Source organism: Dreissena polymorpha, chromosome 7 (assembly GCF_020536995.1).
Source record: "Dreissena polymorpha isolate Duluth1 chromosome 7, UMN_Dpol_1.0, whole genome shotgun sequence".
Lineage (NCBI taxonomy): Eukaryota > Metazoa > Mollusca > Bivalvia > Myida > Dreissenidae > Dreissena > Dreissena polymorpha.
Genome location: NC_068361.1, coordinates 106,330,604 through 106,348,163, shown reverse-complemented (window position 1 = coordinate 106,348,163; position 17,560 = coordinate 106,330,604). Strand labels below are relative to the sequence as shown.

Genomic DNA, 17,560 nt, shown 5'->3' with positions numbered 1-17,560 from the left:
TAATTATACATAGGTCTCATTTCAAGTGCAATAAAAATGAGATCATGTTTAAATACCAAATGTATTCCGAATGTGCATTGGTCAATTAACTGCTAACATGGTTGAATTCCTATAAGTCAGAACCCAAAATCGTTGGATATTTAACAATAAAAATTATAAATATAAAATAATAACTTAAGTAAACACTATATGACAATATTTTTTACTTGTATGATAAATATTTCAACATATTGGCGTTCGCTCGCAGCATACGTTCACATAGTTCTTATTTAAATTGCAATACAATGTTCATGTTTGAATCAAAATGTATGGCTTAATCTTTATGTATCAATACGAACCATATTGCCCAATAAAAATTATCAATGGGAAATAATGAGTACCTCAATATTTTGGCGTTCGGCGTCTGCACGTGCGTCTCGGACACGTGCTCGAGCAGGAACTGGTTGAGGTCGCCGTACTTCATGTACTCGACGATCATGCACAGGGGCTCCTCCGTGGTGCACACGCCTAGCACCCTCACAATGTTCGGATCCTTCAGCATTGACATCACCTTCATCTCTCGGTGGAAGTCGGACCTGAGGCGGAAAATAGCGAACATTCACGAAGCGCCCTCGGGCAAATACGGACAGTACATAACGTAGACGATGATCATTTGGGAAGTCGGACTGATTGCGAAAATTAACGAATGTGTCTGGAGTTTCCGGATGATTTTTTAGGATTTTAATGGGAATAGATAATAAAGCGACCGATTGGTTTTGCTTACGGGCGTTAATAAGTATTTCGATGAAAGTCGTAGATTTAGTTTTGATTTCGTTTTATCTTGTTGATGCAAATTACAAACTGAGAAAAAATTGTTTGGACAAAAGGTTTATACAACATCGTGTTTCCAATGTTGCTGCACATCCCGCGATAAATAGCATATCCGGTTTTATCCCATCATCAGACGTGCATTGTCGAAATAAACCACGGTGGAATAAATTTACCTTTATTTCAGCAGTGCTGAAATATAGCTGTCACGCGCGGCGAAGAATGTTCATATTACTCGGAATTAACTATAAAGTAATCATTTTTAGTAAAATCGAATCAGATTTAACAAAACAAACAATTTGATACCAAGATGTAATATAGTTTTTACACATACTGCAACTCAAAAAGCAAATAAACATTATTTACAAATATTAAGTGCGCGTACTCGTGACGTCATCATTAATACGTCATACGACACAATGCATGTTGTTTCACGCTAAAGATGCAGTTGTTTAGTGTCTTTTTTTCATTATTTCTTAAAAATCGGGGACGTAGAGGTATGATAAACGAAAAACAGGTTGGTTACTGATCTTTTTGTAATGTATTAGGCTCGACACGATTAAAATAATGAAACAATGTTTGCTTAAAATATCTTTGGGATTTTCCGTCTAGTTCGATTTTCCTATTCTATGTTTAAAGAAATAATTTACGACTAAGAAAATTGATGGGATAAATCGAATACTAGGTCGGTGCCGAATAAAGCAAAGTTTATCTTGCTCGGCACGAAAATCTGAACCACTCGCCAAGGCTCGTGGTTCAGATTTTCTAAGCCTCGCAAAATAAACTTTGCTTTATTCGGCACCGACCTAGTATTCTCTATATACTCATTTCCCAGAACGCTGGGGTTATTGCCCATTGTGCGCAAACTTCCATCATTTAGCGAATTATTACACAATTAAACGCGTCGATATTGCATAAAACTGAACATAATATCTTGCTAAAACGCCATTAGAGTGCCTGAATGCATCTGGTACATTGTTGAAATGTTTAATAAAGCTTTGAAATACGAACGAATTCGCAACTTAAGGCGTTTGATTGGTTGCTTGGTAAACTTAATCATGTTCTTACGCGATAAAATAAAGAATACGCGAATCGTGATTGTTCAATAATAAAGTTATGTAATTGTCATAAGGATACAAACAGTTGGTTACATGGTTGACGATAGGTATGTTTTACATATGGCAATTTGTAGGTAATAAGCTCATTTTTGTTTTCAATTAATTTGCATCAAATTGTTTTCACATGTATGTGAATATATACAATTGTAATTGCTAATTGCGCTTAAAATAGCGCTAACAACGTTACTGTTTTAATATATTTCATTTGTTTGAACACGTCCGTGCGTAAAATGAAATTCATGCAAAATGAATGAATAACCAGCAAATGTTAAATGATTAACTTACTTATAATGTGAAATGAATGATTATTTTATGTAACCTGAATGAAGTATTAGCAAATGTAAGATGCATGAATAATCAGTAAATTTTAGACGAATGATTCAAAGATAAATGTTCGATGAACGAATAACTAGTTCATGTAAAATGAATGAATATCTAGTAAAATAAAGATAAATTAATAACTACTTAATGTTACGTATGTACGATAATGTAAAGAACAAGAAATGTAAGATGAATGAAAGAGAGGCTCAGTACTTTGCGGACCTGGCTCGGTCGTCGGCGGTCTTTCTAAGAATCTTCACGGACACGAGCACCGGCCCACTCCGTCGGCGGCCCATCATGTACTCGCTGCCGGGCAGCATGGGGTCCGACAGGCCGAAAGCCTCGCACAAGTGTACCTGTACCAGAATGGACACATATATGATTTAAACTAGATGCATCGGTGACGCATGGTTTATACCATAGGAGCAATGGAACAGAGAGTCTACGTGTTTTAAAGTTCTTCACGAAGAATAAGTCAATCAGTGTTTCATGTTCTTTACAAATAATCAGTAATAATCAAACTCAATATTATAATATTCTACAGAACCAATGTTTTTTCCCAATAATGTACAGTATATCTTAAAATGAATGTCATAGCACAATATAGTATAAATTGCGATTTTACGGAATACGATTTTACTTAGTGTAGAGTATCCGTTTACAATCTACTTAGATAAAGTATCTGTTTAAACAATTATTGTTAACATGATTTCCGATGTACTTGAAACATATTAAAATCAGGATTAATATAGCGAAATCTCATCATTCCTCAACTGCAGATTTCACACGTTGATACTGTCTTTGATTGAACCAACCTCTCCGAATTCGCCTTCGCCAAGAACCTCAACAAATCTCAGATTTCTCCGCGGGAATTCCACGAGAGCGCAATCTACGCTGCTGACTAGAATATCAGAGTTCGGTACAGCGTAAACGTTATTTCCGCTAACGCCCTGCAGGCTAGGAATGTTGGGAACGCAAGAACTGATGACGTCAGATGCTGCGTAAAGCGCGTCGTACGTGGGCGGCTTGTCAAGGGCGTTCAATGCGGAGTTCTGATGCTTTGACTTTGCAGTGGAATGTTGTGACGTCGTCACCGGCGTCATTGGTGACGTCATGGGCGGAAGTGCTACAATTAAATGCGGTTTGAAGTCATCAAGCTCTTCGTAGTAGTAGGTAATTGACGCCTAAAGCTGTGCAGAAACAGAAAAAGAATGCATTGCAAATGAAAACACGAACACAAAGCAGAAAGGCGAGGAAAGAAAAATGTGCAAACATTCAAATACAAGTAACTGGAAGCTAAGCTAATAGCAGACTGTGTAAGTAAGCCTCGTGCACAAATTTGTTGTAAATTGACTATAATGTGCGTAATATGAATAAATGACAACGACAAGTGTAATGGGTATTATCCTGTTTTAAGCTCAGTATATAAAGGAAATTACTCTATGTCGAATGATAAAAAGCTTATCGTTACATTATTTGTATTTGAAGCATAAAACACTCGTTTGCATATTTGTTATCATTAAAGGTCAGAATATGGTCCATACGTTAATAAAACAAATACAGGAATGTGTACGCAATTTAAACATGAATACAATTGCATTAAGCGGAAAGATGCAGGTTGCACAACAAAGGCTGAAGAGAGGTTACACAGACTATACATGATGGATAAACGAATATATACAAATAATTGACGAAAGTATGTAATTCAAACTCATCAAAAGTGCTACAAATGTCAACAAAATGGATCAAATGGACGTGAGAATGATATGATTACAGTAATGCTGTTCAGCTAATGTATCCACAACAAACACTGACTTGACTAAATTGTATTATCTGAGATCATTTTATGAAAGTAGCGACTGTACATTCGATTAAAGGCAAAAGGGAAATCGCATTTGAGGCGGAAAATAGTTTATCGGGAGACGGATTAAATCTGCTGAGAACAACGATGTGTTTTCTTTCACTCGATGAACGTTCTTTTAGATGTGTGTACTATAACATTGAGACGCGTTCTGAGAAAACTGGGCGTAATGCATGTGCTTAGAGTGTCGTCACAGATTAGCCTGTGCAGTCCGCACAGGCTAATCAAGGACGACACTTTCCGCTTTTATAGGTATTTTCGTTTCAAGGAAGTCACTTCTACACGAAAATCCAGTTAAGGCAGAAAGTGTCGTCCCTAATTAGCCTGTGCGGACTACACAGGCTAATCTGGGACGACACTTTACGCACATGCATTATGCCCAGTTTTCTCAGAACACGACTCAATTAATCATCGCCCTTATCAAATTACTGTGAAATGATACAACATTGAAAAAAATGGGTCTACATTTAAATGTGTGCAGTTTAATAATTAGGAATACAAAAAATATTTCCTCACGAATAATTGCATGTATTCATAAGTCTGCACTCTGCAACACATTTCATTAAAAAGTTGATTATGTTAATAGATAAAAAGAATACAGTGCATGTATATGCAATTAGATATTCGAAGCTAATCTTGCATTAATAATTATGCTTAAATGCAGGAAGAAGTATACAACTAATACACAATGTAGACAGCCTAAATCACTTGCGTACCTCTTATGCACTTTGTATACCGATAATGAGATATTCTGGCTTTCAGTGAAATATATATTTATTTTAATTTTGCCCTTTAAATATTTAATTGACATATCATTCGATCAAGAATAGTACTTATCCGAACCAATGCTGAACCATGCAGCCGCGGGACATTTGAAGGATCAACCGAATTGTATCAATAGCTTCCTCTCAGTTTTTTTCGTGGCAAAATCAAACATGGATAATTGTAGTAACTGACAATTCCATTTAAAGCAGTCCAGTCTCGTAAATCTTTCCACTCAGAAGCAAAGTGAAAATGGCCATATACAACCAGCATCAAACCAGAACACCCTACCAGAGTAACTCGCAGTCTGTTCAGGTTTTAAGCTGTTTGCTGCTCATCAGTATCTAATGGTTGAAAATGAAGCCTTTAAAAATAAAATCAAATAAAAAGTTATTAAATATAATTGTTTTTCTAAGGGACAACAAACGTGGCAGAGTGCGGATCAGAGTGGTAAATGGAATATATTCTTCCTTACCTTTTCCGTTAACGTCCTTAACGTGTTCGTCTTCCTCCGTGGCAACGCCGTTATACACGTTGCCATTGGAAACCTTCCCGTTGGTGATGTTATTCTGGAAGTTGTTCAGATTTATGTTAAGCACAGTGTCGGAGACGGGCTTGAGGCTCTGACGGTTTTGGTTTCGTCGGCGACGGTAACGGATGACGACGAAGATGACGACAATGGTGAGTATAACAATGAGCGCCGCAAGGGCGCCGATGATTATACTGACGTAATCCTCGGTCGCCGACGCCTTCTCCCCGGCCGTCTTTGACGTAACACTGCCGTCATCACGCGATGTGTTTGCGTCGCCGTGAAAAAGACCTGAAAACATTGCCAGACTTACACAATTGAGCCTCGTTCTGTTGAAAATTCTGTTTAAAGCATGTGCGTAAAAGGTCGACCCAGATTAGCCTGTGCAGTCCGCAGTAGGCTAATCAGGCCTGACACTTTCCGCCTAAACTTGATTTTCGTTTAGAAGAGAATATCTTCAAACGAAAAAATCCTTGCAAACATTAAGTGTCATCCCTGATTAACAGCTTATATGTGATGAAACTTTACGAACATGCATTAAGCCCAGTTTTCCCAGAACGTGGCTCAAATAATAAAGAATGATATCTGAAAACATTTATCTTAAGAAGTTCAAAACCAGATGTTTAGTTGTGACTGAAACTGGGAAGGTAGTGTTTAAATCGGTAACCTAATTAATTTTTCTGATTAGTTCAGACGTTGTCAAAATTGAATTTGATTTTTGAAACAATTCCATTAACATCATGTCATGAATGCATATATCGAAGGAAACGAAAATATCCACATAATGATGTGGGAAATGTCATCTTTCCGCCATTGAACCGATGTTTCTCGACAGATGCTGCGGTGATACCTATATCGGATGACTCCACGTTAACGTCTACTATACGCAGTTCATCTTTGGCGGTTTTATCGACGTTCGGGGCCGGGGTGGGGTCAGACATGGTAGCCTTTGGCTCCTCTTCTATAGTGAAGTTGCCTTCGGCCGGAACTGGAATAAAGCGTTAGCTGAACATGAGAAATATATACAATAGTCATACTGATAAGGATATTATTTATATTTATGATAGCCTGATCAAAACCAGACAGATACTATGCCATTATGATATGCCGCCTGTCTTAACCCATTTATGCCTAGCGTCTAGAAAAAGGCTTTGGCAAACAGCGTAGACCCAGATGAGACACCGCATTATGCGGCGATTCATCAGGGTCTGCGCTGTTTGCATAAAGGAATTTATGTAAGAAATATTCTAGATAAAGAAATAAATATACTAGACACCCCATATTTTGGAAATAAATTGATCCAATTTAGAAGAATGGGAGAGTCCACTAGGCATAAATGGGTTAAATCATTGATATGCAGAATAAGATCGTTTAAATTCGCCGTTTTTAATTTGCTTCTTTATTAAAGCTAGTTTCGAACTTATCCCTGATATTATTGTATTATTACAACAAATGGTATTTGCAACTAGTAATACGTTGACGATTAGCTATAATTGTGATATATTGCGTGTTCTCAAGGTACATTTTTTTTAAGGTGACGAGTGTTCCTGACATTTTTTTAAGATTATAGTGTCATCACAAGGTAACTGCACTTTCTGCTTAGTTCAGAAATACACGCGAGCTGTGTTTTGGAATAGCTGGCCTTAATGCATTTGTGTAAAGTTATTAGCCTGTGCAACTCGCACAGTCTTATCAAAGACGACACTTTCCGCCTTCATTGATTTTTCCATTTAAAAGAGGTCTCTTCAAAACGAAAATCCAATCAAGGCGGAAAGTGCCGTCCCTGATTACCCTGCGCGGAGGCAACATACTAATCTGGGATGAAACTTAACGCGCATGGATTAATCCCAGTTTTCCCAAAACGAGGCGCAAGCAAAGTTCCATACCTGACTCAAACTCCACCTCGCTGATAAGGATCCACTTGGCGTCGAAGGCGAGCTTCAACTTCACGAACTTGCCCAACTTGTGACCAAGATCGATCTTCACCTCCCTGCTAGCCTCGAGTGCCCTGTCCTGCATGTAGTCGTAGGTAACGGGGTTATTAATGTAGAACATGCCCCCGACGCTGAAAAAGACGAGCGCCTGGCGAAACACGCGAACGTTCTTGCTGAAGTAGTTGTTGCACGTGAGCTTCACGGAGCTGAAGTTGCGAACGGTTTCGAATTGGAACGTGATCTCGACGGGACCTTCGCCGTGCGTCGTGTCGTTCCTCCACCCAACCCACTCGTAACCTTTGATGTTCGTGTCGCCGTTGGCGAGGCGAAAGTTCGCTTCGCCTGAAATGAAAGTGAACAACGAAATATACAATCTTGACTTCATTTAATTGGTAAGGAACTCGAACGTTAACTTAGCCTGAAAAGGCAATTAAAATATTAAAATTAGGAAATTGCGGTTTGTTAACTTCTCCTACAGTGACGGCATTTTACAATACTCAAACAGTATATTCACACAGGCATACATGTGGTGTGATTTAACTGTATAGTTTTGAAAATACTGTAAGAGTTATTGAAGTATTTGGGGAGGCATATTATGCGGTAATGAAAATATTTCAATTACATAACGTTAGTATCAATTAACGTTTTGTTCATGCATGCTTTTCCTAGCCTGCTAGAATTTTTTTCTTTAAAACAATATAGGGGTTAACATTACAAATACAATTCATTTTATACATTTAGAACCATACTGATGACATAATAAACATGACTGGTGCGAAATTAACCAGAGTGTATAGTTTCTCGTCAAATGATGCAATTAACGTCTCTTACAATTATGTAGCTTCAAAATAAGAACCATTAGTCTGAGAGAAACACATATTGACACCATGAAGACAGAAATGTCAATATTACTTCTAAGCTTGATGCATTTACTTTTCTCTCGGGCATAGTCTGGTATATTATTACTTACACTCTATAATAAAGACGTTTCCGGAGAAATTACGACGGCGCGACTTAAGGCCAAAAAAACAAAAGTTAATAAGAGAACTGTGATATACAATATAATTTACTGGCTAAATAATGGATGTTCTATCCTGGGATTAAGACCGTCTACGTATATAGAGATATTTACTGGCTTACATAAGTGCGTGAAAATATTGAGAACATATCGTGGATACCATTCGATATCTCAAGAAGTTTGGAACAAATCACGTTCTCTATCGACATGGCGGAACTAAAATGAACGAATGGATAAAATGTAGAATTGATGATGTCCTTTTTTTATTAAATGAAACATGTATGGTGTAGTTCATATTGTTAATGCAATTGTATGAAAATGTAATGAAAGCAACAAACATGCATCGTGAAACTTGCCTGCTAAGGAATAACTTCCTGTACAAGATTAAACAAGGTGAAATGAGGCCATACGATTACATTTATCCCCTCTGTAAAAATTCCTAAACAATTTACGTACTGGTATATAGTATTGAGGACGCATTCGTCACAAAAATATCACGTCAAATACGTCAGGTTTGAAAAGAGAGTGGTCGTATTGTGTATATACTAGTATATACCTGATCACAAACATCTTTAATTATGTTTCTTTGATTTTCACGCGTGAACAGTTTCTTCCCAATCCCGTTTGTAGCACTGAACATGAGGGGAAAAAAGTTATTTGGTGATACTTACATCGAAATCCCACAAACTCTATTTGTCAACGCTTTTGTCCTAAACTTGTTTTCGCTATAACACCAAACCAGGTTTCCCCACTTACCCTTCTCCCCGTCCGTGAGTTGCCCTAGGCCCCTATACAGGTACCCATCCGGGTCCAGGGTTCCGTCGTATGTGAAGTCGAAAAAGTCGTTCTCTGAACCGCGGGTATCACCTTGACGCATTGAGTAAGAGAGTAGCCCCTCTGTAAATAGTTTGTCAACAATGTTAAACAAATTCATGACAGAGATCGCTTAGGAAATAATTAAATATGACTTGTACAGAGCGCACAATTCAGGTGTTGCACATGCCCCCTAATTCTCCTGTAAATAAATCACTGATGGAGACAACAATTTTATCAAATCAAATGAAAATTCTGTATATACAGCCTTGGCGAGTTGCGGAACGGAGAAATCAGGATGCAGACATGTTAATTAAAATACTTGCTCTTTGTGTAATGTGTTATTTGCTTTAACCTTTAAACATTCAAAAGTCATCACAAAAACAGATTGGTAGGGAAGAGAACAAACAGAAATGACAACTACCTTATTGTTAATGCGAAAACTAGTATTCATTAGACAATACAATAGCAAAGATTCGACACACAAACACACACGTGTCAACAAAATGTTATTATAAATGGAGCTTAAAATGAAGACCCACTCACAAATACAACGTGTCATTAAAATCAAATGTGAAATAAAGCTCAAAATGAAGATCACGAACCTGACCAAGGGCATCCGTACATCTCTACGCGCATGCACACGGTCTTCGAATTCTGCGAGAACGGTATGAAGCGTATACGCTTGCCGATGATTGGCGGGGACACGTCACGCATCACTTCCAGGTACGTGTTCTCGTTGCCTTCAAAGTGCTTATAAAGAGAAACAAATACGTCAAGATGTATTCTCATACTATACTTGACAACCTAGACCTACTTTTGTGCTTTAGAACTGAAACTGTCTATGAGTCGGACAGAGCGAAGAGAAATTTGACATTTTTAATAAGAATGCTTCTTTATTCGCTGGTGCTATTGTAAATAACTTTTACACGTGTGCAACGGAATGGGTGGGTGATACAACAGTGGTATTGAAGTTTGGTTTTAAAAACATTAACATTGATTTCACTGAAATAGATTTCGTAGTCTAAAGCCTCAAATATATTTGTGTGATGCGCATTCTTCGTGAAAACCTAGCCTTATTTTATATGTTAACACGAAATTAAAGTAAATTGCGATGTGCATTCCGAATCACAAGTGAGCATAACTTGTTGCCCCCCCCCCCATAAAGGTTCTGTTTTATTTGTACACTTTTGTAGTGCGAATTATTAAAAAATCATTTGAAAATGTTTACCCAGCAGTACACAAATAAAAAAGCAACATCCGATTCTTATTCCGCTTCGTATGCTTTCAATTTAGTCCAGTGATAAGACAAATTGCGTATTCATCATTTTGTTCGGAAGGAAAACATCTTTGGAACAGAGTGTTTCATTAAAGCACCAGTCAATGCCATTATAGGCACAGCACTGGACATATCCTTAATCCCAAGATGTCCCTTACATAGAAAATGGAGATTGGTCTAGTAGACGATTTGGGAAAAAATCTGGCAGCAGAGTCTTCCGAAGACATATCGTTTAACTCAAACGGAAATAATGGCGATAAATTCTTAGGAATTATTATGACACTATCGACATTTACAAGAAATAAATCATTTGTGCTCATGAGGGAATCATTGCTAGATGGACGTTCGTTTTGCTGCAAATCGCGTCTATCGGCAGATCGGAGCCATATTTCATTGGTTACCGGTTTAGTATATTTGCGGATTCATTTACAGACGTCGATGTAATCACAGAAGGTCGTTAGAAATGATTGTCAGTTGGGAGATATCTCACGAATACACCAGTGTATGGCCTCCGATAATATTTAGTTGTAATTACCGAAACGTGGAATGTTTTTACTGAGATTATCTTTCATACATTTAAAGACCTTCTTTAATAAACATATTTTATATTATTTAACCGCGATTTAATAGGTAGTTTAAACAAATATGGTACAAGCGGTAATATAACAATAGAAAACCACATACAATTTCAATTTTAAAAAAACTTAAAAGACGATGACATACATTATATAAATTGATAAATACATGAATGATGTAAACTTTGAACGTTTATATGCACACATGAAGAAAACGACGACAGCACTTTCAAATTCATCCTTGAAAAACGTCCGCAAAAAGTTAATCACGGATACTTATTTCACAACAAACAGTGTTAACATGCAGTACATGTATATGATATGTTATATACATGTGTGGACACCGCGTCTAATTGGTCTATTTTTAGAGGTACTTTCACGTAAAACTCTTACACGCACATACTTGAAACATTTTAGTCGGATCCTAAAGATTCTTGAGATTATAATCGGAGATATAGTTGCCTAATTAAATACAGCACAAACCCTTAGGATAAGCTCTTACAGGCCCCTGAAAAGGCCCTTAAAACGCCTAAATGTCTACCACATCCTCCTCAGAAATCCCACAAAACCATTGAAACTTCCAATAAGTCCCTTATCACGCCTTTCATCACAGAGTTCTTAAAGTAGATTGACAGTTCCAGATTTTGTCTGACATGTGTGGAAACACATCGTGATAAATCATCTTTTATTTGTTTAAATCGGCAGCACATAAAAGTATCATGCTCAGCGTTTCAAGTCAGATGCAAAGTTAAACGCCTGTCATGTAGGTTTTAAACTGTTTGCCACGTATGATAGCTGCTAGATTGATGTTTTGTCTGCGATTGTGGGTAAAGAGTTCAAAACGGGTATTAAACTTTCAAGTTTTCAAGACAAACATTCCAGATAACGGTTTTGTCAGATTTTATGTTGCAGCTGCGTCGAAGAACAAAGCTCTCTTCACTCCCATGTTCCATGCCTTTCACCCAATATAGATATGATACGTATCATTAGCATGCCACTCGTGAACTCAAATATCAATCAATTACGCGAAAGTTGTGCCATATACAATATGTTCATGTTATATATACTGCTTTCATTGAATGAATTTCATTAATATAATACTATCGTTCTACTTTAATGATGCGTAAATTTTCTATCCATTTAACTCAATACAAATAAATACGTATATTCATCATAAGGGTTGCAAAACGTAGTAGTACAACAAAATGCATAAAATGTTATTATTAGGTCACACTAAAAAATAAGCTCCCTATAGACTCGCTATGCGTGTATCTTTTAATAAAACAGTTTATGGCATTTCTGTTTCCCATTAAAAGCACAGTAAGTGTAATTTCTATCATCAGTACTCATTTCTCCAATACAAACAAAGAAGACCACATATTAAAACAATGTTATGTTACATGAAAAAGTCATAATACCTCTAAACAGCACAGCCTCGTTGTCTCTATACGCCGATACTAGATAGTGCTATTACTTTCATTAATGATCAACCTGATAAAATCAGGAATTTACTGCAGGTACACGCAATGCGTCGAGGAATCAGGAAAATCCCTTTAAACAAACTCCAGGTGCATTTTACGACCGGATTGAAACTCAAGTCGACAATAACGGATAGCATTATGGATTAAGCGATTTTCAAAATATCTTGGAAGAGCACGTGTGCGCACTATATAAATTATCATGAATTCCCAAAAAGGTTTATTGTCTAGCTGGCTTTTCATTATTGCGATGACATAAGCTGGTACAAGCCTTTTAAATAACTGACTGCACGAAAGCGCAGATTGCGTTATTGCGGATTTTCTCTTTATTAACAAAACCCCAAACATCACATAAGTAACACTTGATCTGTTTGTTAATGCCGCGTCCATTAAACGTTCTATTGCGGTAACAAAGATTTTGTAAACGTCCTCTGTACGCTTCGAGAACGTTCACGCGAAGTTAGTCTTTTACAGATTATTAGAAGGCCGACAATGTCGTATGGTGTACGTTATCATGACGTTAACGTTTTAATGGTTTAGGTATTTAAATAATTGACAGGTTACATTACACCATATACCTTTTCGATATCCATTTTAAAATCTAACAACATCTATTGAGTGCAATTAAAATGTGCAATTTTCTTAATTGTAGTAGTATAAACACAGAGATAAAACTGAGTTCTAAGAGGAATGCATTCAAAATTATACGTCAAGCCTGGCAACCAATACAGAAAACGTTTCCAATGATTTCGTATCATCTTTTATAGGAGATGTAAAAGATATATACGCAGATAAACCTCTCAATATCAAAATCTGATAACTAATACCTTACAACGCACTAGTTGTTCTCAAATGTGATAAAACTAATGGAAGTCTATCTTGAGGATACTGAATTGTTAAAGAGAGGGAGTCTCCTTACATCATTTGATAACATAACTTACATGTACTTCAAATGCAATATAAATGCCATTTGACGTTGGAAAACGTATGTGCAGATATAGTCCATTCAATATTTGTTATATGAAAATATGGGTTGTCATCAAACTACATTAAACAAGTAAACATCAAGTAGAATTTAACCTGTCATTAGCATGTGGCTGTATATTGTATTTCGATGTCAATTAATGTGTCTTCTAACTTCGTCATCATCATGATGTGCAAAGTATCGGTAATTTATTTGACAATGTGACAAGCCGTATATGCATTAACGCTTGTGTGAAATATTCGTTCATAAACATTAATAAAATACTTAAATTCTCTAACTTTACAAGGAAATGAATTCGAACACCCCTTTACGAGGAAATATGGACTAGTTTGTACTAGTCACGTGATTGAACGCGCAAACTACGAGACAACAACCTAGGGGCAGGTTCTTATTGACAACATTCCGCTTCACCATTGAAAAATCTAGCATAATGACAAAACTCGAAAGCATTTTGCAGTTAGACGCCGAAGTTGGGTTGACAACAAAATGCGGTATTAAATGCATACAACGGACGAAACTAGACAAAACAATGGTGTGCTTTCAGCTCATACCTCATTCCCTAACTTGTTTCGGAAGCGGATCCACTCGCCACCGTCCTGCCTCTGGTACTCAAGAAGGAACTCGGCCGCAAACTCCATCCCCTGAAATAGCAAATGCATGCTTCAATTGTATGTGATACGTGTTTGTTCGAAGTGTGATGTTTTGGATTGGGCCATTGGTAACTTTATTGAAATAATAAATCTTCCCTTGTTATCAATGTATCATTGTTTTGAAACATTCATCCTTGAAAGCTAACACTGCCATAGCCTAAGTCCTTTACATGTTGTTAGTATGTAATTTATAGGAAAACATGCTGTAAGTGTTTTTAGACCATGGCGTGCGCTCATTTGTTTAATTATCGGTGTTGCGCGTGACGGATTGCATGCACGTAAAGTATGTTCCATGATATTATTTGAGTACGTTAACTTATCTATTTCGTGCACTTTCAGACTTAGATATATCTAGTATCCTTAATTTCAATAAAGTGGTAGTTATCGTAAGCATTCATATTAAGAACTGTAGGACCAGAAAAACATGTTGCCAAAATGAAATCTCTGCCTTAACAATATCAACACGCAAATAGTAGAAAACATTTCCCAATAATTGAGGTGTAGTACAATGTGAAATAAAAAATAGTGTCTTGGGTTTTATCTACATCTGTCAAAATTTGTTAAGGTTTTTCTTCATTTGGGTACGTTGAAAGTTATTCCAAGTCCCTGTCATTAAACGTTCGTTTGATAACGTGTTTGATGGGCTGTTAATGAATACAAAGGATAAAACGTCACTTTATACGTTTTATTTAAAAATTGTTCTTAATTTGCGAGCATAGCAACCATTTAAAAGCGAAATGAATATTTCTAATTTCAGTTAATGTTACTTTTATGAATACAAATAAAATGATGTAATGAAAGGATAATACATCTAACGAACTTCAAAGCACTAATGGATATAAATCTGATATGTGGAAAACACCTGTTTAATGAGTCAAATGCCGCTTTAATATCCATAAAACCTTGCCATGCGTTAGCCAAGCGCATCTGCGCATTTATACGCGCTGTTTACGAGGTGCTAAGTATAAACAACGAAGGCAAGATTGACTTGAGATGCAAGACATAAATTTAATCTTTGCAATTCATTGGCAAAGGCGATAATAAAATATTCAGAGGATAGCTTTTCGTGCTGAAATTTGATACATATTTTATGGGATTTGACATATTCAATTGGAAATCGGCACCCTTAATGACAGGAATTAATGTCAAATGACAGCGGCCAAGTGTACTCAATTTACTGCTGATCCTGCGAATTTACAATCGGCACTTTGCTATTTTCAATTTTTCACATCAATGAAGATTTTATGGTGACGCCAAAAACAATAGAATGGCTTTGATAGACATGTTCTTTTAAATTATGGGATGTTTTAATTCTAAGACAAAGCTGCCGAGTGCAATCCTCTTAAAAAAAGTATGGGATAACAAAGGAAATAAATAATGTTTCCTAGCTTTTAAACTTTAAGACAAAACCCATATTCTAACGATTGAAATGGGAGTCGTAAAGTTCTGCTCGAATTGACATTGTGGGGTCTACTGGTATGCAATTAAAATTGTTGCTTAAAGTGTGCATTTAAACCATGTCCTATTTTTAAAGTAAGGCTCTTAAAAGTCGTATTAATATATTTTATATCTCTTAATGAATATAACAGAACATGTACAGCTCAAGCATGACAATTACATGATTTTATATGATATAGCAAATCGAATAGATATGTAACAAATACTGTTTTTTAAGTCCTACACATTCCAAACGGATACTTATTCCTTAACAAGAACATAGAAAGTACCAGAATTATAGCAATATAACAGATCACGACACCTTATTTAGAATTGGCCAGTATAAGATCTCCGTCTACAAACGATCCGGTAGGTTAATTACAGGTCTTTCGAGGCATCATATATGAAGCCGTTTGGCGTCAGTCGATCAATCGGTCCCCAATAACTCACCGCGGAACCCGCTTCGAATTGAGCATCATAACGCTCTTCAGTTTTCATAGCAGCGGTTTAGTGCCCTCGTATATAGCGGCAAATGTGATTAAGATGATGTAAAGTCGGCAGGTTTAGCGCGATCGGTATACATCATGGGTCTCACGTGGTTGCAGAGGAAGGTTTAGCATCCATCTGCCCCTTCCAATGCGAGAATCATGTTCATGCTAATACCGAATTAACCCATTTATGCCTAGCGTCTAGAAAAAAGGCCTTGGCAAACAGCGTAGACCCAGATGAGACGCCGCATGATGCGGCGTCTCATCAGGGTCTGCGCTGTTTGCTTAATGGATTTTCTGTAAGAAATATTCTAAATATAGAAATAAATATACAAGACAACCCTAATTTTGGACATAAATTGATCCAATTTAGAAGGATGGGAGAGTCCACTAGGCATAAATGGGTTAAGACGAATACAAAGTGAGCATCGTTTCGTCATTCACGGTACTATATTAACTAGCGAAATATGGTGACCTGCTCGCGGGTAACTGTCAATCAATGACGAGAATCATGTTACGGTATATCGTTAATTGTCATGGATATTTAGTTTATATATTATGTTATTATTAGTCAATTGAACGTAAGTGTGAGTGCAAAGTATCTATGTCACATCAATTCTGTCTTTTATTTTTTATGATATATTTCTGCACAATCAGTGCTTTAGTACATCTGCAAGTACTAGATTTACGTATGTGGATTTTATATCTATTTTGGTTTGTTTGGATGAGATGAAGCGACCTTAAAGTGTTTATATTGCGTCTTATATAGATAAATAAAATTTAAATAAATAACGTGTCTCTAGCTCCGAGAACGTTTATACTACGCGCATGATAAAAGTAGATATGTTTAAAATTTTAACGTTTTGTAATAACATGATAATGATAAAAACTGCGTTTATATTGTTGAATAATGGTGTTGAATTCGACATAAACGAATGTCTGCATATTGAAACATATCGCTGTAACTTACATATTCGCACTTAAGATCCGTGTACATTTATAGGTTTTCAGAAAGCAATAACGTTCCTCATAGGTTTCAGAATAACGGCGTTATGACCAGCTAAGATGTCTGCGAAACCTACGCCTTCGGGCGATTCAATCTTGCTATATCTAAGCAACCCTTCAAACATCACATTATCAGGTTCTATATATGCCCATTAGAGAAGAAAACGCCGAGTATGGCAATTTTCAATTAGGAATCCCTTGGCATGACGGTAGCCTTATAAGAATCATTAATATCTCCTGTCTTGCGGGGAACTCTGATTTTAACACTGACACAGCGATGGCTTCGTAATTATTGTCAATTTCCCAACATCAGGTTCGTACGAGACAAAAATGCTTGAAAGAGAAAATGTTTTCTCCGGAAAAATCAATGCGCTTAGGCCTCAGGATTTGTTCGTCGTCTTACAAAGTCCTTGTTAGTTTCCAATCACGTCGTAATTGCGCCTTGAAGCGTGGATTTTCCACAGGCAATGTTGAAACTAAATGAGATTGGCGGTGATGGA

The 17,560-nt window shown here is 36.8% G+C and overlaps 1 protein-coding gene across 1 annotated transcript in view; it reads right to left on the bottom strand.

The window, feature by feature from the left end:
- The window catches only part of LOC127838456 (discoidin domain-containing receptor 2-like), an 81,976-nt gene that overhangs the window by 6,187 nt on the left and 58,229 nt on the right, over positions 1–17,560 (bottom strand). Inside the window, 9 exon segments of the mRNA XM_052366244.1 lie at positions 381–575; positions 2,469–2,602; positions 3,062–3,372; positions 5,345–5,689; positions 6,249–6,386; positions 7,285–7,674; positions 9,107–9,247; positions 9,769–9,916; positions 14,032–14,121. Coding sequence (XP_052222204.1) covers positions 381–575; positions 2,469–2,602; positions 3,062–3,372; positions 5,345–5,689; positions 6,249–6,386; positions 7,285–7,674; positions 9,107–9,247; positions 9,769–9,916; positions 14,032–14,121 — 1,892 coding nt within the window.